This window comes from Argentina silus, assembly GCF_951799395.1.
Source record: "Argentina silus genome assembly, chromosome: 18".
NCBI classification, from domain to species: domain Eukaryota; kingdom Metazoa; phylum Chordata; class Actinopteri; order Argentiniformes; family Argentinidae; genus Argentina; species Argentina silus.
The window spans coordinates 8,061,192-8,084,703 of NC_139672.1; the positions used below are offsets into that span (position 1 = coordinate 8,061,192).

The window sequence follows — 23,512 nt, forward strand, 5'->3', positions numbered from 1 at the left end:
CCTACTAGCCTCCAAGGTATCCAGGATGTTGGGTGATCTGAGAGAGAGAGAGGCAGTGCAATACTGTCATAGCTTTTCTTGTATTCTAGTACATTCTAGTCTACTTTTGGAGCACGATAAACACCACATCACACATCTAGATCGTACAGTAGAGCATATGTCATGATGATTCCAACCCCAAACTGCAGTTTCTTTCTTCTTTCTGGCGTTTCAATCGGTGAACCTAAATGTGCTCTTTCTCCTCTGGGTACACAGATGCTGACTACAGCGACTTGTATCAGCATCCTTTCTTCCCACAAACCGCTGATCGAAGGAAACAGTCAACATATTTGCACACCCTCACGCCACATAGAATACACACAGTGAACTACTAACTAATCTATATAATTAGGATATTTGCTGTCAAATGTTACTGTATTTAATATCCTCCAGTAAGCTCAGGCTCCGTTTTGTTCTTGCTATGAGTCATAAGTCAAACTTGACGCTGAGGCGTTAGCTGTCTTCACAGAGCTATCGCATTTGCATCGCATTGGTGTTACACCAGACATGCTGACGGCATCTTTTTATGCCTCCAGATGATGATACATTTACCACCAACATGATAGGCTACATTGTCGCTACAGTAAGGCTGTCTATGCTGTCTCATCACAAACTGTAGCCTACCCCTCGACTTTGGCTACTGATGGAGAGCATTGCGAAAATCAGAAGCTTGCACAAACAGTATCAGAGTGTCATCCGTAGCCAACATAGACTATCTTTCCATACTTGTACATCACACAATCCTAAATTATCAACAGATGGATACTCCTATGTATGTATGTATGGATAAAATCGTTGAGACGCACTCACCTAATTGTAGACTACTTCTTCTGGTCCATCTGTGGATGATGATGTCCATGCATCACACGCGGAGAGCGCCTGGCTTCCTCTGCATAGTTTAATTTTGGGTCTTTAAATGCCGATCGTAGTTATGAATGAAACCGCACGCGATAAGACACACCCACCGCCCGGTCCTGAAAACACCACGTGACGGAGCGACTGTAGGAGACGGAGAGCGGAGCTTTTTAAGCGCGCGCAATGCCGCGTTTGGAAACGAGGGAGGACTTTTATCGCATCCGTGAATCCTGATTGGTAATAACTATCATCATGATGACGTAGCGCTGGATAAATGTTCTCTCATTGTTGTTGATGACTGTCACTGAGCTAAAAACAAGTATAAGCCCATTGCAAAATGGATAGCCTATGGTGCTTTACTTACATATTAAATGACACTGTTGACAAAATTAGGCTAAATGAACATGACATTTATTATATCATAATTATGTCCATATCCAGCTATTGCTTGCGAAGGAAGTCTATTAGGTTTATGTTGCAGACTGCTCCATGCATTCTGTTTAATAGCCACATGAGGCCAGTGTTGCACCGTTGCACCAGTATGACACTTCATTGGCGGTTGGTGAAGGTATCATTGATTATGGATGTGTTTTAGATATGTCGTGTTTGAGGTAAATTGTGCATCGGGGAAACACTTTGAATGAATTGAATTTCTGAAAGGATGAATGCATTCAGGATGAATTCTGACTGCCCAGAACAAGCTCATAAATAAAACAAAACATTGAATAATATGTTCAACCTTTAGATACAGACTAGACACCTCATTTTAACAAACTTTTATACAATAAAGACAAACGTTTAGTTTTAAAAAGGAGACTGCTAGGACAATGTTTGTTTTACTCAAAGTCAGCAGTTTTTACAGAACAATCTGTTAGATACTATGCAGGGCCTTTTCCCTTTCCTGAACAATGGAACAAGAAAGGAAGGCTTTCTGCTTACCCAGCAAACTGATATAGACACGTTATTGTCATTCATCATATTAAAAATAGCAATTAGTGTGAATGGAACAGCTGATATTTCTTCCATGGTAGCCATGGGATATTTTGATAGCATTCACACTCCCCCATATCCCACTATAAATAGCATTTCCTTTGTATTTAATCAAAGCATACCACACGCCTCTCAGGCTCTGGGAAAACTGTGTCTCAGACTACTTGTATGGTCCAAGTAATGGCTTTGAAGGAATAATTCCATGTATGTATGGATAATTCTATTATAAATGGATAAGTTATCCCAAATCCCAAGACTCAAAAGTAACCTCATGGCTTATATGGTCTCAATGATGGCATTGGACACAGATGTCTGTCAAAGTTAGATTTTGGGGTGAAATATCCCTTTAAGTGCTTCAGAGGTCAGCTTAACAGTGGCCATGGAGGACACAGAGCAGTAAGGAAGTACAGAATGTACAGTAGTAAGAGTATTGGGTAACAGTGTCATCCCAGAACTGTGACTTTGGGCATGGTCATGTCGCACTTCCTGTTGTTGATCAATCAGTCATGCATTCTGGGAAATCGGCATGCCTGCCAGTTAACAGAATTTCCTGTGGATCTTTGGCTGTCACACAATCATCAGTCACACAATAAAACCATAACATTTATTTGTTTGGTGTTTGTGTGTGTGTGTGTATGTGTGTGTGTGTGTGTGTGTGTGTGTGTGTGTGTGTGTGTGTGTGTGTGTGTGTGTGTGTGTGTGTGTGTGTGTGTGTGTGTGTGTGTGTGTGTGTGTGATATTTTGGGGTTTGCTATCTACTGCCAGAACAGCATGTGACTCAGAACAGATGGTTGACCCAAGAGGAATGAATATAAATATAACTTCAGACACATTGGGAAAAAATGTGCACTTTCCCGACATACATAGAACAATACTCTGCAGCATAAACTGTAAAAAACCAAGCCTTTGGAATAAGTTCTATTTGTCCCACCTACTTTTTTCTAAGAACAACAATGAAATTACTTCACTCAGTTACTTCTCCAAACATGTTCTCAGCATTGCAAAATGTTCAGGAACTTACAGTACAGTAATATAAGAGTTTACATGTTTAATGACCTGCAAAAGGGAAGCTCAGTCCAAATGCGTGAATAGAAATTTCTGGAACATATTCCTAAAATAATTATATTGAAGGTGTATTGCTGAACTTGTACACCTTGTTTGTCCTACATTCAAACGTGTTGTTTAAATGCTGTAGAAACATTGAATGTGACCACCCCTTATACAAACATTCCACACAAAACAAATTCCTCTGATAATAATTCTCAGTGTTCTGAAATTCCAAAGGGAGAGGTGTAACATTCCAGAGTGGTGAGGCATTTGGGAAACCGGGCCGGGAGAGGCCGTGGAGAGGGGAGGGAGAGGAATGTGCGGACGCTGTGTTTCGGAGAGGAGAAGAGAGGAATCTGGAGTGTGTTCCATGTCTCCTGACGTCAGAGAAAGCGTCCCTGCATGCCCCGGGGAACAGGACATCCTGTGGAATAACTCGGGGTGTGTCTCAATCGTCTACAGAGGTGTCCTCTCCTTCGTCCTTCCCTTCATCTACATGGATCTGGACATACAGGATACGTCCATGGTCTATGGAAATGTCACCTACCTCTGTTTTAGATCAGAAGGAGTTGGACAACAGGGGAGGCTGGCGGAGGTAGAAATCGGAGGACGGGCTCAATGGAATGCCTGGAATGGAATGAGGAATTGTATGAGACAATGATCCTGTCTCCCGGTTTCTATCTCCACCAGTCTCCACTTCTGTGGAAGCCACTTCATTGAGGGTCACCCCCTTTTTCTTGCTGGATTCTTGCTAACTCCCACAGAGAGAGTACAGAGATTCCGATGGGATTTGCATGATATGACCACACATGACGCTGCTTTGTTGGCTAGGTCTTTTATGTCAACAACAGCTAGGGCCCTGCTTGTAACCAGAAACAAAGGGTGACATTTACATTTGAGTTGTTCTGGGAACTGCTCTCTATCCCATTTGTATAATAATAAACCACTCAATGATATTATAATTACAATGCAATTAATACGACTACCCTGTCACAATACATAATAACATGTTGTTGCTAGGGTGCGGCGTTACTGAGAGGGGGGACACAGAGAGAGAGAGAAATTTAAAAAAAGCACAGAGAGAGAGAGAGAGAGAGAGAGAGTGAGAGAGAGAGAGAGAGTGAGAGAGTGAGAGAGAGAGAGAGAGAGAGAGAGTGAGAGAGTGAGAGAGAGAGAGAAGGGTAGAGGGATAAAGTGGCTTGTCAGAGAGAACAAGAAACAGACTGTAAGAGAAACAGACACTGAGTGACTCATTGAGAAAGAGAAACAGACAGAGAGAAACAGCAATAAAGATTCAGACAGAAAGAGAGAATGTTCCCTGGTACTCCCCGACACTGTTTTTGTTATGAGAAATGATGGGGAGAGGTGCAGAGAGAGAGAGAGAGAGAGAGAAGTGAGGATGGAGTGAGGGGGTGGAGGGATGTAGGGAGGCAGGTGGGACGGGAATGGTCTGACGCAGTCTCTGGATGAAGCGGGGGTGGAGGGGGCGTCGCTATATTTAGCCGCCGATGGGAGACAGGATCTAGCTGCATTTCTATGCCTCTCTACGTCACTGACTCTACGCTGGCCACTCACTGCAGACCACGTGACAGGTGATGCTGTTCTATCAGTGATGTGGCCAGAATACAAAGCAGAGGAGGAGAGAGAGGCTAATAGAGTCTTAGAATAGAATGGGATGCAATATAATAGAATTGAACATAATTGAATATGACAATAATACTGCATAGGACATAATAGAATAAATACAATAGAACAGAACAGGATAGAATGGTTTATTGACCACTGACTTTTCAGATGTTTCCCATGATTGTAATGAGTATAATAATTTGTATAATATAAATGATAATAAAACATACGTTGGACATAAACAAACGTGTATGAGGAAATATATCACATTGTACATTGTACAATATAATGTGCCTTCCACAAGCACACCCCCTGAAATGTAATGTTCACTTCAGTATATTATTGCTCCAGTGTTGACTAAGATTAAGATAGTTTGTATCTGTCAAGCATAATAAAATATGCAACATCGTTGCTCTACCGATTACATCACCTACTTTATGAATGGTAAAGTGCTTGGAGGCACAAACACTGGGCGGATCCGTTTCACATGTGGGTAGTCAGGAAGGACGGCTGATAGGACAATACTTACTAACGCTTCGCATTGGATAGTAATGATTGGCTAGTGAGGTTGGTGGGTGGATTTCACTGTCATCAAATAGGGATGCGTTTACGCATAGTTCAGTCCAGTGTGCGGTGCAGTTTCAGTAGAACTGGAAGAAGAGAATAGCCACGAAGAGGCATTAGGCAGTCTATTGTGGTTATCCATCTATCTTCGGTTAAAACATTTATCTAGCGCTCAAGAAATTATTTAACCTCCAGTTAGTAGTCAGCCTTGACTGTTTGATGTTGAACGTTTAGATACCTGCTTGCTCCTCTGTGAATAAAGACAAAGAAACAAGGAAATCTGTTTGCGTCTTCCAGAAAACGGTGGTTGAGTATCGGGGGTTGTGTGGGTGTCACCTCTAAAAACACTTCGACTTGGGGACTATCGAGTTGGCTCGTCGTACAATTGGAGCGTCCTATCATCTTAGTGTCCGTCCTCCAGAGCTCAGCTCGGCGAATGGACCAACATCAGCACGGCGCACGGAGCTTCATTCCCCGAGGCGCGCCAGTTAACGGGTCGGTTCCCTGCGCGCCGTCCATGCGCCTCTCCATCAGTACGACCACCGGCAGCCGGTTCGAGCTCTGTGTCCCGCGGGGAGATACGGTGGAGGGGCTGAGAAGACGGCTCTCTCAAAAACTCAGAGTCCCAAAAGACAGACTGGTTTTGCTGCATAAGGAAACGTGAGTAGCCTATACATTTAGACTTTTTTATTTATTTATTTATTTATTTTTTACTATAAAGCATTTGATCACTGTAAAAGACGCAAGCTTTTTACAAGGTGCACTGCACCTTGTCATACGTGTCCCTTACCTGATTCAAGCAGTTACTGTTTAGACATCACCATAAAGGCTATACGTTCCTTTTACAAATAGGTCTTTCATGAGAGATGGGAAATGCATTGATGTGATACTGCATGCACATTGTCATGTACAGTATGCTACAGTTTGACATGACAAGTGAATGATCCTCCTCCCGTTCCGTCCTCTGTTCTGCCCACAGGCGGTTGAGTACAGGGAGGCTCCTGGACCTGGGCCTAGCCGATGGGAGTAAACTGACATTGGTCCCTGCAATTGAAGCTGGCCTAACAGTAAGTATACGAATACAACTATTTATTTATCGAGTAAACATCCTTCCCAAAACATTAGATTCACCCAGACAGACTGGAGCACTTGATTATTGGTTTATTAAATAATAATAATGACAGTCTATTAGCACAATTCACAAAGCCAACGCAAACATTAGACATTGAGATTTACCCTAAGAGAAAACACCATTTATTATTTATGGGTCACACAAACAAAATAATTTCTTTCTACATCATCCTAAACCTGTCCTCAGTGCATCTATCCCGTTGTGTGAGCAGTGAGAAGAACTGAAGCATTTACAATCATATCTTTTTGTTTTCCTTTGCCTCCTCAGTCTCAGTCATCCAGAACAGAGAAGACCATGATGCAAGCTTTAGAGAGTTTAACTGAAACTCAGGTGAGTCTTTAATAAATCATAATTCTTTTTTTTATCTGCATATTGTATGATTGCATGTTAATGATAAGAGATAATGAAATGCACAAATAAGAAAAAAGAATAATTTCTCTTGATCTTAGACGATGAGCTAAGTAGAGTTAAGGCTTGCAACTGTCGACCTGTGAGGTGTTCATGTCAGCTTGCACGGCAGAATGGGTCCGCTCATTTGGTAGTGAGCTCATGCTATGACTATTTAAATCATCGCATAAGAAGCTGCTTCCTGTTCTGTGCATGTGTGTGTATGTGTGTATGTGTGTGTGTGTGTGTGTGTGTGTGTGTGTGTGTGTGTGTGTGTGTGTGTGTGTGTGTGTGTGTGTGTGGTTGAGCTCTGAGGGAGATGAGAAGGACCCGAGTTGAGGAGACATTTTCAAAGAAATGCCCCATAGTGATATTTCACTTCGGTTAGCCCCCCCACGCATGGACGCACACACACATATACACACACACACACACACACACACACACACACACACACACACACACACACACACACACACACACACACATATGCACCCACGCTGACTATACCTAAAAGTGCTGCAATGACCTTACCCCACATGACACTTTTCTTTTTCCTCCTTCCTCTCTCTCTCTCTCTCTTTCTTTCTCTCTCTCTTTCTTTCTCTCTGCAGGTCAATGACTTCCTGTCTGGCCGTTCGCCCCTCACCCTTGCCCTTGGGGTTGGTGATCACATGATGTACGTCCAGCTCCAGCTGGCCTCCCAGAATGCAGTTGGGCAGCAGCAGCAGCAGCAACAACAGAGGCACCTTATTGCTCGGAGCGGTGGCAAGGTGCAATCTGGGAAATCTGTCCCTGCCAGGACTCCCCACCCTTGCCCCTACCCGTCCAATGGAACGAGACCCTCCCCTGCCACCCTCCACCCTCACGCACTCTCCCCAGCCTCTTGTATCTCCCAAACGCTGCCCTGTACCCCACCCAACCCCCAAACACACCGCCCTGCCCCTTACCCCTCTCACCCAACCTCCCCCGCCTCCCCCTCTTCCATTCGGACCTCCGTGATCCGGCAACATCCCCAAACACCCTCTTCTGCCTTCTCCTACCCGCCTCAAACCACGCAGCCCCTAACCCCCCACCTCTCTCAGGTACCCACCCCTGCCCTCTCCTCAGCCCCGTCCCTCTCCTCCTTCTTCAGCAGCCCCCCTCCCTGTTCCTCTCTCTTCCCCACTGCCCCCGTCCACTCCCCCCGCCCCCCCTGCTCCAGCCCGGAGCCCCGGAGCCCCGCTCCAGCCACAACCTTCCCAGAGGTGAGTTGGAGTGAGACAGAGAGAGAGAGAGATAGAGAGAGAGAGAGAGAGAGAGAGAGCATGCTTGAGATAGAGAGAGAGAGAGAGAACATGCTAGAGAGAGAGAGAGAGAACATGCTAGAGATAGATAGAGAGAGAGAACATGCTAGAGATAGAGAGAGAGAGAGAACATGCTAGAGAGAGAGAGAGAGAACATGCTAGAGATAGAGAGAGAGAGAGAGAACATGCTAGAGAGAGAGAGAGAGAACATGCTAGAGAGGGAGAGAGAGAACATGCTAGAGAGAGAGAGAGAGAACATGCTAGAGAGAGAGAGAGAGAACATGCTAGAGAGGGAGAGAGAGAACATGCTAGAGAGGGAGAGAGAGAACATGCTAGAGAGAGAGAGAGAGAACATGCTAGAGAGGGAGAGAGAGAACATGCTAGAGAGAGAGAGAGAGTATTTAACCCATTCTGTCTGTGTGTTCTAGGGTGTCAGCCGTCCTCCCTCCCCAGTGAGTCAGTCCCAGGAGCCGGGTGCTGTGATAGAGAGCTTTGTGAGCCACTCTCCTGGTGTCTTCTCTGGGACCTTCTCAGGTAAGGGCTCTGCACAGGGGAAGGCTCTACAGGGGTTGTCAAGGAACACTAGCGCAATGATATTGAATGATGAAATGACTATTATTACTAGATTATATTGTATCGTTGATTGTTGTGGGCTGTTGTTGATCGAGGAGCAAGATCCCAAAACATTTCACAATAATAGTATGCAATGTACGCAACCGATACATTTTGATTTGATTTGATTTGATTTGATTCTGAAGTAGATGTAGATTAACATCCTTCGCTCTTTCCCTCTTTTCCTTCCCTCCTTCCCCTCCGCTCTCGATGGACAGGCACTCTTCCCCCTACCAGTCAGGGTGGGACCTGTCATCCCAGGCGCGGCATCTCAACCATCCTTCAGATCCTCAACGACCTCCTCAGTGCCACACGCCACCACCAGGGGGCTCCACCCTCCCTCTCCCAGCTCCGCTGCCCTGCTCCTGGGACTCCATCCAGCCCGACCTCGGCCTCTTCTCCACCTCCGACCCCTGAGCCCTCCACCAAAGCTACCTCAGAACCGGTTAAGAACCAGGGGGTGGGACCCGAGCACTTCAGCCGGAACCAAAACCACTCAAGTAAACCTCCAGGTGAGTTTAAAGCCCGCAAAATATCCAAACATTTTGTGAGTAGCTATTTAGCATACTGTCTTTATTTATTTTATTTTATTTTTGGGGGGGGGGGGGGGATTAGCTTGAACTCATTCAGTGCAGAGGGTGAAAAAAGTCGCCCAATTTGTCAACATTCTAGAGTGCCAAGGGTGAATTTACTCACCACAAACGCATACATTATGATGCTTCATTTTGGAGCCAATCAAAGTATTGTTGCTTGGTAAATACCACATAAAACACTTGGTACTCTAGGTGGTGAATGTTCTGGAATTCTTTGGCAGTGAGTTAACATAGCACAAGTCAAGAAAGACTCATGAGAGAGAATGGGGGGGAGAGCAAGAGCAGAGATCCACACTTTACACACTTAAATGAAAACACATGTACCATACATTCAAGTGTTCCCGCCGCTGAATTCCAGACCTCTGGCGTCATCTGTGGAAACTAGTCCAGCCCTCTCAGGCTGGATCCACAATGGCTGCCAGTGTTCTGGTGCTGTGTTTAAAATGGCCAGAGTTAGACAGAAACTGCCTCCCCTGACTGGATCTACAATGGCTGCCAGTGTTCTGCTGCTGTTTAGATTGGCCATATTTAGCCATATGCAGCTGTGCAGCAGAGAGAATGCTGGTTAGGGAGGCTATTATTGGAGGGTATTACTGGAAAAGAGGAAACTGTTACTCTGCCTTCATTCATGAACGAGGGTCTGGCTACATCCGTTCTGCTACAACCCACGCATTTGTGTGTGTGTGTGTGTGTGTGTGTGTGTGTGTGTGTGTGTGTGTGCTCATACGTGCATGCGCATGGTTTTCTGAGTATGTCAAGACAATGCATGGAGCATGTACAAAGGCCTTAGGGGTGAATATGCTGACACACACACACGCATACTCAAAGTGAATGGAGCATAACCTTTGAACAAGTCATCTACCGTGGCTTACCTTCACCTTTTCACCCTGTCAGTGGAAACATGCTAATGACTGTGTCATCATTGGTTACAAGTGGCCTCTCCCGTTCATGTTGTCATGGCAACGACACTGTTCCATTCATGGAGTTAGAATAAGTAGCCATTCTAGTCATGTGGCTGCATCCCTGACGAGCTCCCTGATGCCAGAGTGTGTGATGTGAATTGACAATATAGTTCCTCAGGCATTGTTACTACTTTACCAGCCCCCCCCCCCTTCTTTCCCCCTTCACCCCCCCGTCTCTTCCCCATCCTCCCTCTCTCCCTCCTCTCCCTCAAAACATACATTACCTGGTTTACCTCTGTGATAAACTCAGATCAGATCATTCAACCCTCCCTCTCTCCCTTGTCTCCCTCCTCAGCTGATGATGTCCGTCTCCGGCCGTCCCTGTCTGAAGAGAACCGCGCCCTGCGCTGCAAGCTGGAGCGTCTGCAGTTCTTGATGCACCAGAGGCGCCTGCGCAGACGAGCCCGCGGAGACACACACGTACCCTCACACCCGTACCCTCGCCACCGCCGCCACCACCCCTGGTCGCCCCGGGAACGCAAGGCCGCCCGGCGCCGTAGCGACGGGAGCCTGTCCGGTAGCGACGGCTCCTCCCAAGACGAACTGGAACCCCAGGAGGTGATGGAGGAGTCACCGTGGAAACCGGATCTGACCTCCGACCTTGTTTTGGCCTAGGAGAGAGGAGGGTGGAGGGGAGCAACTGTTGGTCACTAAGAACTCTCGGATGAAGCACCAGCACCTCCTTGCCGTCATGGTTGTTTGTCTGTTGTCTTGGATGTTTGAACCAGACTTTCTGTGTGATCATGTGACTCAAAAGAAGTAAAAAAAGACTGACCCTGGACACCATTGGAGTCTCTGTAGTTACCCGAACATGCGCAACCCGAATTTGAGCCTCTCACGCTCATCACAGTCTCACGTCTGCAGCTCTTCTGGTTGTCACTGTCCATGAGTCAATCATCGGTTTAATGTTGTTATTGCTGAAAATATGTAGCATATTTATTGAGGCTTTCAGAATGACTTGTTTTGTCACTTTTCCATGTTTTTTGTTGAGTATGTTTTACAGTTGTTACATTGGGAGTGGGAGCATTATAGTACTCTTGAATGTTTTAGTGAATATGTTCTGATTGATGCCTTAAGCATGCAGGTCACATGGACATAAGAGTAGAAAATGTCTCGTTTGCGTGTTTGTCTGTTTGCGTCTTGGACTTCGTAGAAACGCTTTTTCTGAAGCAATACTTTTCAATGTGATTGCCAGTGCAGTAGAATGTCATTTTTTATTCTTTCTTATTCTAGGAAATACATTATAAAAGAAAATATGAACCACCAGTAAATATCTTGTCTGCTTTATTCTTTCGCTCATCACGTTTGACTGAGCAGGGTCATTCAAATCAAAGCTATCCTTGTGTGACCCTTAGGTCAGTTCCTAGGGTCCCGTGCAACTTCAAACAGAAACTCAGTGTAGGATAGTCATGAAGAATACTCTTAAATCTGCCAACATCTTTGTACTGTATTGCAGCAATGAAACAGAGCTTTGATTACGTACATGACACTGGTCTACAACCACAAATCTCTGCAAATACAGGAAGTCATCCGGATGGGCGTCAGCACACAGGAAATAACGTTCTTTCGCATGAGTGGCACTTCCTGCGCATTCATCGTGAGTGCTGGTAATCAAAGGACAAGTCTCCTTTATACAGAGGGACAACTCAGACACCACCCAACATCCTACTACCTCAACCACACACCCCCATTAACCACCTTCCGCTACAAGAGACATTTGGGTGAGGAGCTGTTACCAGTGAAGTCATCAATTCTTTGACATCTGATCTAACTGATAAACATGCATAGTGTTGTCTTTTGGAACAGCAGTGTTAATATTAAAATGATGGTCCAAACTGGAAACCAGTCAATAGATCAACAACGTAGTTCATATCATTGTTTTATTTGCAAAATCAGTAATCAGGTTAATTTCTCCACTGGAAACCACAGTCTTACGGTCCATGTTCATCTTCGGTCCATGTTCATCGGTGTCAACATCTCTCCCTGAATGAGATGTGGGGTTGGTTAGGTAACATCTCCTATAGCAGTTCATGTCAGTGTATAGAAGCTGTCGGTAAGAGTATTCAATTTAAAACATCCACTCACTTTGCCTGTTGCATTGCCGAACACACGAGTCAGCAGCAGTCTGGTGACACACAGCCGTGCTACAGTGGATAAACACCTGGGGAGAGAGTAGTGGTTGGATCATATGCCACAGGGTCCGGTCAAGCTGGCTATCAGATGGGCCTAGAACACACTGGAAATGCTAGTTCAGTAGCAAAGCTAATAACCATCATAGAAACAATAATCACCCACCCTTTCCTTTAAAGGAAGCAACGTGTCATGATCCACAAAGGTGAACATCCGGAAGATGAAACGCTTGTGGTGGGTTGGGTACGGAAGCCCAGAGGAGCCATCCACAGCGACCATGGTGGTCAGGTAACGGTCATCATGGTAGGGACACCTGGAGAGAGAAAGGGCCAGAGTGAGGAGGGGCACTGAGGACAGAAAGGGGCCCCATTTTGTCTCTAGTTACCCATCAAGCAGGAGGTCCCACTGGGGCAGGCTGATGGGGTTGGGGCTGGAGGTGGCCCAGCAGTGCTCCAGGGTCAGGACAATGTTGGGATCTGACCTCTCCAGGATGTACACATCAACATAGACAGGCTCCTGCAGGAGCTTGGTCACAGGGTAGTCTGCCTGGGTGTAGAAAGAGCTATAGGCTTCCTGTTCTGTGGGACCAAGCAGAAATTACAATACAACCAATGGGTTATCCATTAGGGATGGACACAATTAACAGTTTGTCAATCCACATTAATGTGACACGTCAACCTTTTGTTACAGTACATTTTCCATTCAAGTTGATTCCATGCAGCTCACCTTCCACACAGCCCTTAGTGACACATTTTCCATTGGCCAGTCTGAGCTCCACTCTGAAGGCTCCAGGAGCAGCCACAGGTGCAGGTGGAGGAACATTGTTCACCTCAATAATTAGAGCCTCCACTGCCGTGCCAGAGTACCTACACTGGAACAGCAGCCTAGGAGACAGGGAGACCAGGGGAAATCAACCCACTAGGCACATGGGTGCAAGTAATATGGTGAAGAGCCAACTTAGCCCATGAGGCTGAAGTACAGCTTTAATCATAGACATTGGGTAGGTAGACCATCTAGAGGGGTAGGAGGCATCAGAGGCAATGGGTTGATTTAAGAGTGGGCCAGTAGATTCATGGACTCACTCAAAATGGCTGTCCCTGGTAATGGAGCCTCTAGGTCCGAGCCCCACTTCATAGGAAGACACCATCTGGTTCTGATACACCAGATAACCACTTTCCTCCTGAAACACAGCATGCATTCAGTATTGAGAAACATCCATATTAATAGGTGCAATCTGTAGTTTAATTTTTACAGCCAATTCTACCCACCTTCATAGTGGTGCCACAGGCAGTGAGAGGGAACTGGAAAATGACAAAGGCTGCAGTGGTGCCAACAGAACTACAGGGGGCATCATTTCCTCCCAGCAGGCTGATTGCTCCCAGGTCCAGCTGGGGAACAGTAGCATCCCTGGCCACCACCAACACAAACTGACCATCCTTGGTGCATTGCACAGTTACTGGTGAGAAACAGGGCAGAGAAATATTAGTTTAAAAACCTCCCTGTGCACAACAGCCAAGAGGTTGAGGCCTATATAAAAACAACTGGTAACATGCCTGCCTTCTGTAGGGCCCCATGACAACTGTGCCCCCATCAAATCTGTCATTTAGACACAGCACTGCCAAGCCTACTCACCAGCCTTCCCATAGTAACACTGCTGTCCATCCCAGCAGCAGTTGATAGCTTCACAGTCTGCAGGAGTGATGTCTGGGGTTCCACACTGCACCCACTCACCCTTCTCTACCTGGCAATGCGGGAGGACAGTTTCAACACTAAGCTTCTCGAGAGCCTGTTGAGGACGCTGCTGAGAAACATGCGGCTTCAGAGGCTTCTGGGACTTCCTTGGAGGCATGTGCCAGCTACCCTGTGCATTAGAATCACAGGCCACCCCTACCAGCACCAATAAACCAAAGAACCATCCTGGTGCCATGACTACAGAATACGATACTGACAAAGCATCCGCTAGGCAGCTTTATACCTGTTTGAGTGTGTTTGAAAGCGTATAACTCCGCCTCCGCTCATCAAAATGAATTCCTTTCCAGCTTTGAGTCATTAAGCATTCAGCCATTTGCAGAATGTTGCAGATAGCAATAGAATGTGTTAGATAAATAAGTGTTATTCATTCTCATAAATAGAGAATGGAATCAGTTCTATACATCATTTTTCTATCAGCAGCTCCATAACTTTGACCAATAACTAAGGTCAAGGTTTAAAGGGGCAATCTGGGATTCAAATAACAACAAAGCGGTCACCCTGACACTTTTTTTTTTGTTACACAGCTGAGAGATGTTTAACAAAATGTAACCACTCTCAAATTCATAGACAGAGCGATAGATGCAAGAACTGACCATCCATTTTTGTTTTGAGGCTAAACATTGTTTCTTTACATGCACATTGTTTACAAACAATGGAGTAAAACAAGCGTGATATGTTGCGCTCTGATTGGGTAAAACAGTTGAACTCAGCTCATGAGGCATTTATACGTTATCATTTGTAAGAATCAATCAATTTATCTATATATCAATAAATTAAAAGTCTAAAACTGGATGTACCAATCTCAGATTGCCCCTTTAACTGATTGTGGCTGCCCGTATGGTTACATTTGTAATTAGGTGAGGCAATCTATGGTGGACTAATTACAATTAGCAATCAAAGCACCTGTGCAAGTCTTCAGGCCTGGACCAGAATCAAGCTGATTGCTGAAGGGGTGCGGTCTCCATCAGTAAAGTGATTATAAACCAGTATTTCAAAGGCTAGGGGTTATTGAGAATAACCTCTCAACTGTTTCTCATTATGATGGGCTTCAGGCAAGTGTCTGCAGGTTTTCTGCTTGTTGTTTTTGTGTGTGTTTGTGATGGTTGGAAGAAGAATCGTTTGAACATCTATCGTCCGAACAACAATTATCATGAGACGATGGACGACCCTGGTGCTCCACCAACCAAGCCTCGCCCTCAGAAACTAGTGCCTGTGACACCGGCGCCAAAAAAACCTACTCAAGAGCCTCAGAGACTCCAATCCAAGCAGATGTTTCAGACGCCTCTGATCTGGCACTATCCTGTTGTCCCGAAGCCCGAATCCACGCCGGTGGCGTCGTTTGTGCCGAAAGTGCCGGTGTCCGCCACCAGCGTGGTGGCCCAGTGTGGAGAGAGTCTAGTCCACGTGGAGGTGAAGCGAGACCTGCTGGGGATCGGCCAGCCCATCCAGCGCTCTCACCTCACCCTGGGAGGCTGTGAGGCCCATGTGGAGGACGGGAACGACGAGGTGTTCGTCTTTGAATCTGAGTTGCAGGAGTGTGGCAGCAAGCTGACGGTATGATCACGTTCTATATCATCACACTTATCTAAACTTCCAAGTCTGACTTATTTTCATCCATCCCTATTATCTGAATAATAGTTTGTTTTTGTTTTTTCCCTAGGTGGCTGAAGATTCTCTCATCTACACCTTCACCCTTGTCTATGAGCCAAAAGCCCTGGGTGACACTCCCATAGTGAAGACCAGCGCTGCTGTAGTTGCTATTGAGTGTCACTACCTGAGGTGAGTTCTGTCATCTGATGGCACCTGTTATATTTCCTGTTTGAGTGCTACCATTTTCATATGTCTGTTCTTTCCCCAGGAAGCACAATGTGAGCAGTGGTGCCCTGACACCCCACTGGGTCCCCTATGCCTCAACTAAGGTGGTGAAGGAGCAGCTCTACTTCTCCCTCAGGCTCATGACTGGTGGGTACATCTGACTGTTAGGTGTTAGCCTGCTGAGCTATAGCCTAGGCATTGGCTCCAGGTGTTTACCAAGCCCTCATGTCTTTATACTTATCATGCAACTACAGTTAATTGAATTCCCCCATTTACACTTGTCTCACTGTACTGGTTCTGTCTCCCCCAGATGAGTGGGCATCAGAGAGGCCCATCAACACCTACTTCCTGGGAGATGTAATCAACATAGAAGCCTCTGTCATGCAGTACAAGCATGTGCCCCTCCGTGTGTTTGTGGACAGCTGTGTGGCCACCCTAGAGCCTGATGTGAACACTGTCCCCCGATACGCCTTCATTGAGGACTTTGGGTGAGTATCTGAGTTAAATCTCAACTTAATTTCTTGTGCAAAAATAATGGGGTTTGGGTACTGGAACACTATTTGGACTAATTCAACAAAACAAGAAGTTGGCATTTGGCTAAGACAAAAGTGCAACCCCTTGTGGCCCCCTCAGGAATTGATTGGGGAAATGCTTAACTTTTGCCAGGATATTTGTAATATTGAGCCCTGACCCACTGACTCTGCTCTGCCCATAAGATGCCTGGTGGATGCCAAGCTCACAGGCTCCAGGTCCACATTCCTGCCTCGACACCAGGACGACAAGCTCCAGCTTCAGCTAGAGGCCTTCAGGTTCCAGCAGCAGACCAGTGGCTCGGTGAGTTACAAGTGTCCCTTTGGGTGGGAACATGGAATCACTTGTGTAATGTGTCTTGGTGGGGAGAAATAGCTTCATTGTGAGAAATGTACTATATTTCCTGTCCCAGATCTACATAACTTGCCATGTCCATGCAAGTACAATCTCTACCCTGACTGATAAGGCCTGCTCCCACTTCAATGGGTGAGTTTAAACCAATCTGTCATGGTGGAGTGGGTAGTGTCCTTACTGCCATGGTGCTCTGCCCACTAAGCCCTGTATCTCCATGTATTCCTCTCCTAGGTGGAGGTCTGCAGATGGGAATGATGAGATCTGTGACTGCTGTGAGTCTACCTGTGGTGCCAGGAAGGTCAGGCATCTGGCTGCTGATGAAGGTACAGTAGATGTCAATCAAAACAAGTGGTTTCTCTATGGTCTGATTTACAACGTGGTAATGTGTCTTTCTCCCCAGGTCTGGAGGGGAGTTCTGTAGCTACGATCGGCCCCATCATTATCCAGGAGTAACTTCCCCTCTAGAATGTTGACATTTGCTAACTTTGTACATGTATCATTTGTAGCAATCCTTTTTCTGCATTTATTGGTGTTCATGCAGCAAGGGACTACACTGGAAATGTTGGTGAATTAAAGGTTAACTTCCATTAAAACTCATGTAGCAAATGACTGTTCTTCACTACCCACTGACATTGGCACATGCATTGCCATCTAATCACATTCAACTCCACAATCTTTTCCTCCCTTCTCTGAAATATCTTTGGTTTGGGTTTTGGCTCTGTTGCAACATGCACCATTCTCTAGTCTGTTTTTTTTATTATTATTTTTTATTAACATCTCTGGCATTGTTGCTCTTGCCTTTTTAAATAAAAACTTTAAATCCTGATCTATAGGTGGTTTAGCCCTTAATTTGATCTCACAGGGATGGAATGTCCTAGTCTACCGACTACATTTGTTTCAACACAGCTACTCTAGGTTTTGTACTGATTGAATATGTCCTCTTTAGGAAGTGCATCTCGAGTGGGCAGCTGTTGCAGAGGCTGTGCTAGTTTCTTTTTTTTGCTTAACACTGCTGCTTAAGGGATGCAAAGGTGCAATACATTGGTAGGAGGGAGAACAGAGATGCTGTGGAGGGGGTATTAGAGGGGGGCTAAGAAGAGAGGTTGAAGGCAGTGGGCGAAAGGGCACAAAGCCCTGTTCCTCACCCTGCTGTGAGATTTGCCAACAATGAGTGTCATGGACGGAGAAGAGTAGACGTTCAGTGTCATCTCCGACTGGGCATCGAGCATCCTACATGCACTTCACCTCCTACTCACACTTCACCTCCCCCACACACATTCAAACACACACTCCACCTCCTGCAAATGCATTCGAACACATTTCACCACCCACACACGACACAAACACACATTGTCGCTTACAAAGTTGTGAACAAAAAAAGAAAAAAAACACTTCACTCCCCACACATGATCCAAAAGACAGACTTCACCACTGACTCACAAATGCAACTGTCCCTGTCATGGCGGCATAAACACTTGGATTAAACACAAGAACAAAAATAAACACTCCATTTCACACCAAGACTGACATGTCTTTTTCAGAATCAATAGGCCTAGAAGGACCTAGGACACAGCTTGACTAATTGGATACAATGCATCAAACCAGACTTTATATAGCGCCTTTTGTGCATTTTTGCAATACAAGGTGCTTAAGAATACAATGAAAATGCAACAATAGTGAAAAGAAAGGTTAATATAAGGACATCAACATCCATCAGTCATCATAAGACAAAGTAATCAATGCTCACACCAGGGGCCATTGGCAGTTGTAAAGCCAGAAGGCTTTTTTTTTTTAATTATTATTTATTAACAGGAGAGAACTTGTACAGGGGGGAAGTGGGGGTGAAGAGGTCTCAAGGGTTGGGGTTAGGGTTAGTACAGGGAGAGTAGTGGGGGTGAAGAGGTCTTAGGAAGGACTGTTAAGATGTAGCCTGAAGAGATGGGTTTTCAATCTACAGCGGAAGATCAGTAGTGACTCTGCAGTCCTGACAGTGGGGGGAAGCACATTCCACCAGCGGGGCGCCAGGACAGTGAAAAGCTGTGACCGAGTGGCGCAGCCACTGCATCCACGTAGAGGTGGCGGTGCCAGGCGGGCAGCCGAGGTGGAAGAGCGGAGTGATCGTGCAGGGGTTTGGGGGCTAACCATTGCTTGCAAGTAGGGAGGGGCTGTTCCCTTTGCCGCCCGGTAGGCGAGCACCAGGGTCTTGAATCTGATGCGAGCTGCTACCAGGAGCCAGTTGAGGGTGCGGAGGAGGGGCGTGACATGGGAGAATTTGGGGAGGTTGAGCACCAGACGAGCGGCAGCGTTCTGGATGAGCTGCAGAGGTCTGATGGCGGAGGCGGGGAGTCCGGCCAAGAGTGCGTTGCAGTAGTCAAGGTGGGAGATTACAAGTGTTTGGACCAAAAGGTGTGCTGCTTCTCTGGTGAGGAATGGGCGTATCCTTCTGATGTTGTTGAGGAAGAATCTACAGGAGCGTGCTGTCGCTGTGATGTTCGCCACACAGGATAAGTGGTTGTCAAGGATCACCCCAAAGTTCTTGGCTGTATGGGAGGAGGTCACAATAGAGTTCTCTACTGTGATGGAGAAGTCTTGGAGAGGGCAGGCTTTCCCTGGGAGGAAGAGCTGCTCAGTCTTGTCAAGGTTGAGCTTGAGGTGGTGGGCTGACATCCAAGCAGAAATGTCAGCAAGACATGCCGAGACACGTGTTGCCACCTGTGAATCAGAAGGGGGGAAAGAGAGAAAAAGTTGAGTGTCATCTGCGTAGGTGTGGTAGGAGAAACCATGTGAAGAAATTACAGAGACGAGAGATTTGGTATAGAGAGAGAACAGTAAAGGCCCAAGAACAGAGCCCTGGGGTCGCTGTCCTCTCCACATCACCTGGTAGGAGCGACCGGCCAGGTAGGATGCAAACCAGGAGAGTGCAGAGCCAGAGATGCCCAATTCTGAGAGGGTGGAGAGAAGGATCGGGTGGTTTGGAGATGGATTGGAGAAGGGGGGAGGGGATAGGATCGAGGGAGCATATATTAAAAGCATGTCTGACAAGCATTCAGGCACTAGTCCAGTGAGTGATTTGAACACCAATAAAAGGATCTTAAAATCTATTCTAAAACTGACAGCCAACCAATGAAGGGACTTTAGGACAGGTGAAATGTGTGCTCTCCTTCTGGTCTTGGTCAGTACACGTGCTACTGCATTCTGAATGATCTGTAGCTTATTTATAGCTTTTTCAGGTAGACCAGAAAGGAGAGCATTGCAGTAATCAAGCCTGCTAGTGATGAAACCATGCATATGTCTCTCAGTATCTGCCCAGGAGAGAAACCATTCCTTTTCTGACTGGCCTATAAATGACTGGATAAATGGTAGGTTATAACCTATAGCTTTGACCAATTTAATGAAGTACTTGAACAGGCCTCAGTTTACAGGCTTAGGGCCCTCTGCTGGTCTGACTGTGCCAATGCCACATCTGCTCCAGGGCCATACAACTGTTGGGGAAGGGACGGGCCTGAACCAGGAGACAACCTTGGATTACCATGACAGTATCCCATTACCATTCCTCTAACATTACATTGAAAATCCTAAACTTTTTAGCAGTGAACATTGAACAGTGAAACAACATGGCAGTCTATGCTCTTAACACTTCATGGTTTGACCAATTAATCATGCCATAACATTTTCTTACATGATGATACTCATAGAAAACATTGTTCTCATGGAGGACATGATTTGGGGACTGGGGCTTGAGAGATGTGACACTCTCCCACTACAGCACATTTAGGGAGTCACGAAGTGGCATTACTCACGATGAATCATGATAGCTAATCGTGCCTCCAGCAAGGTGTTGCATTTAATTATGTCTGCTGCTATTTATGGTTCTCCACACGACTGGCTAGCATTAATCAGGTATTATTAATCATATTGTGATAACCAGTGAGAGAGCTAATGACTTTTCTTGTTGTTTTTTAGCTGATACGAGTCATGTTGTATGCTAAAGTATTGTTACTATTCTTTATCTTTAGATTGATCTTCCAGGCAACACTGAACACTGAGCTTTGCCATATATTTATTATATATTTATGAATGCACTGCATATAAAGGAGCTAGTGCATTGACTGACTGGGTTGGGCCATTGTGACTGAATGCAATGCAAATGCTCTTCTAATGCAAGTGAAGACTTGGAGATTGGAGATGAACAAAAGGCTAGTGTTGTTAGAATTACCATGAATTTAGAGCCTGGGGGGTTGGCTTCAATGCAGTTTAATAGGTGTTACATTTAACACAGTCAAATGAGGGCCAAGAGTTTTACTTGACCATGTGAAACAGTATGGGGCGGTTAAAGTCAGGACTAGGCCTAATGTTACTTTAATTAATCCAGAGTAAAATAGTGGATTTTCGAAACAGCACAACAAAATTGTTTGTGAAAGAAAACCTGAACTACGGGTTGCATGAATTCAACACAAATGAAAAAGCAGATGAAGCCTTTTAATCCCTGGCTAGATTGCACATCTAAAATGGTTGCCCTCTGTGGTGTTCACAGGTCAATTCCCAATATAATATACTTAGATCCGGATAAGCTCCACTCGTCCTTCCTTTGACTTTTTAAATCTAGACTAGGGAAAGTCTAAAACTATAGTAAATCATGTCTGATAAATCCAATTTCAGTTAGTCCAGTTTAAAAGTGCAATTTAGTCTAGGATTCATCTTAATCTATGTCTGGAAAACTGCCCCAATGTTTCTAGGCTCAAATACCATGAGCACATGTGGATCCCTAAAGAAGAAACTGTAGTGATCTTGACAAAAGTAGGCTTGTCTGTCAAAGATTAGCTCTGCAAGTGTATAAAAGTTATCATCAGAAGTTGCCGGTCTATTTCAGAACCATAGAACAGTGATATGTAAATAAAACGCAGAGATGGCGGAGGATGGAACATACACATGATGAAACTGCTAGTGGGAGGTGATAGATTGATCCCACATAAGATTCTACCAGTCGCTATGGTAACAAACGCTTCAGAATGTCCTCCTGGGCTCACCTGTATCAGCGTGTTCTCTCGTATATTATTATCGAAATAATAATCTCTCTCATCTCCCTAAAAATGTGTTCTCTAAACTACAGTCTAGTAGTGAAGCCACTGAAAAGATAGGCCATGAAAATACTATTGAAGCGCACCCTGAGTCTCCAAACTGAAAAAAAATGGTCTCTGAAACATTCATCATCTCTCTGTCCAGCATCCTCTTGTCTCGCCTCATGTACAGCATAAGGGGTTTCCATGACAACCGCAGTGGCTTTGTTTTTGCGCTCTCTGCGTTGGTGTGTTGTAGTGGAAGTAGGCGAGAGGGCCAGCCTGGCGGTGGCACTAGACTGTCAGACAGTCAGGATGGTGGGCCGCGATGGACAGACGCGGTGGCAAATGGCAATCAAGCCATGTGGGTGTGTGTGTGTGTGTGTGTGTGTGTGTGTGTGTGTGTGTGTGTGTGTGTGTGTGTGTGTTTGTGTGTGTAAATCATCCACAGTGGACAGACGGGGGTGGCATCAGGCTAGCAGGCTTTGTCTGGAACAAAATGTCTTCTCTACTCCCTCACCTCCCTCTGGCCTCCTGCAACCCACTCTCTCTATCTCGCACACACACACACACTTTAATAGGAAGTAGATAGGTTTCCTCATAGGCTGAGTTCAGACAAGCACATGGCTGCAAGCACAGTGGAACACCACTATCAAACGATATACTATTATACATTATAGCAGGATCAATGTAACAGTGGTATCCCAGTGGTGAGGTGACTTTGACGTAGCCTGGGTTCTATTACACATGGACTATGAGAATAGTATTATATGGATTTGTATGCCAACAGGTGCTTTCACATTTGGGATCAAGCACCCATATAGGTCAGAAACAAACTCTCTATTTGCGATATACAGACCTCCATACTTAGTTTTTGTTATAACTACGCCTGGTTAATTGAGTTGTCATCACTTTGGACATCAACAGTAAAATGGCAACCGCAACAACACTGCCCTCCACTGTGAAGAGTTGATATAGAGACTCTGACTGTCTGGATCGACTTCAATAAACATATCTCCTTCCTAAAATGCTTATTTCATAATAAGACCATTCAAAGTACTGAGTAGAGCTTATTTGGTCATTGCTTTTTCACTAAACAACTAACATCAGTGGTGGAACTACAGTATAGTAATAACTCTATAGTGATTGTATCTCCTTAATGGCAGAAATGTATTAACCCACTATTATATTTACTATTGCAAATAACAGGCAACATTTGGCATTTTGTAGAAAAGAGAAACCATGTGGTGTGAGCATATCAAAGACAGCAGGAAGTGAAAGAAGAACAGGGCGGGGGAGGGGAGGGGAGGGGAGGGGGGTGAATCTGTATCTTCATTTGGCCGGTAGATAGCACTCTTGCTTTATCTGATGTAAGGAGTTGGGTTATTAATATGATTTATTTATTTAAAACCTTTGTTAGTATATATCAAGAATTAGATAAGCAGATATGGATTTCATTAGACGTATAATGGGCTACATGCTACACCTATCCAGTCTCTCATTTACTGTATGTTGTGAGTAGGGTGTGTGTGTGTGTGTGTGTGTGTGTGTGTGTTGGGGGGGGGGGGTTGGGTGTGTGGGGTGTGTCTCTTTATTCAAATGGGATATGTTGGAGATCAGCATTGTCTCCAATCCATTCACACAATCAGAAGTTGACTGTGAATAGCAGAGGCATCCACACCAGAGTCTCACGTTGCATTCAGTGGGGTGGGGGGATGGTCCTTCTCTTTGTTGTTCCAGTGGGGGGTAGATTTTTCCACCAACTCTCTACTCTCACCCC

At 45.5% G+C, this 23,512-nt stretch overlaps 3 protein-coding genes across 3 annotated transcripts; 2 read left to right on the forward strand and 1 right to left on the reverse strand.

The window, feature by feature from the left end:
- Positions 1-5,231: 5,231 nt before the first annotated feature.
- LOC310818928 (midnolin) lies at positions 5,232-11,357 on the forward strand. The gene is made up of 7 exons (XM_083690036.1): positions 5,232-5,781; positions 6,101-6,188; positions 6,521-6,583; positions 7,255-7,887; positions 8,355-8,460; positions 8,757-9,050; positions 10,389-11,357. Exons 1-7 carry the CDS (start codon positions 5,558-5,560, stop codon positions 10,706-10,708), a joined length of 1,728 nt encoding a protein of 575 aa, XP_083546162.1. The 5' UTR covers positions 5,232-5,557; the 3' UTR covers positions 10,709-11,357.
- Positions 11,358-11,960: 603 nt separating this feature from the next.
- On the reverse strand, positions 11,961-14,150 carry LOC310819251 (zona pellucida sperm-binding protein 4-like; the record flags this gene model as incomplete). Its single annotated transcript, XM_083690495.1, has 8 exons — positions 11,961-12,076; positions 12,179-12,254; positions 12,389-12,536; positions 12,609-12,801; positions 12,950-13,107; positions 13,306-13,403; positions 13,492-13,679; positions 13,856-14,150. 8 exons carry the CDS (start codon positions 14,148-14,150, stop codon positions 11,961-11,963), a joined length of 1,272 nt encoding a protein of 423 aa, XP_083546621.1.
- A 983-nt stretch (positions 14,151-15,133) lies between these two features.
- On the forward strand, positions 15,134-17,128 carry LOC310819252 (zona pellucida sperm-binding protein 3-like; the record flags this gene model as incomplete). The annotated part of the gene is made up of 8 exons (XM_083690496.1): positions 15,134-15,529; positions 15,636-15,754; positions 15,834-15,937; positions 16,101-16,278; positions 16,507-16,624; positions 16,734-16,807; positions 16,907-16,947; positions 17,076-17,128. The coding sequence occupies 8 exons, from the start codon at positions 15,134-15,136 to the stop codon at positions 17,126-17,128; spliced, it is 1,083 nt and encodes a 360-aa protein (XP_083546622.1).
- Positions 17,129-23,512: the final 6,384 nt, after the last annotated feature.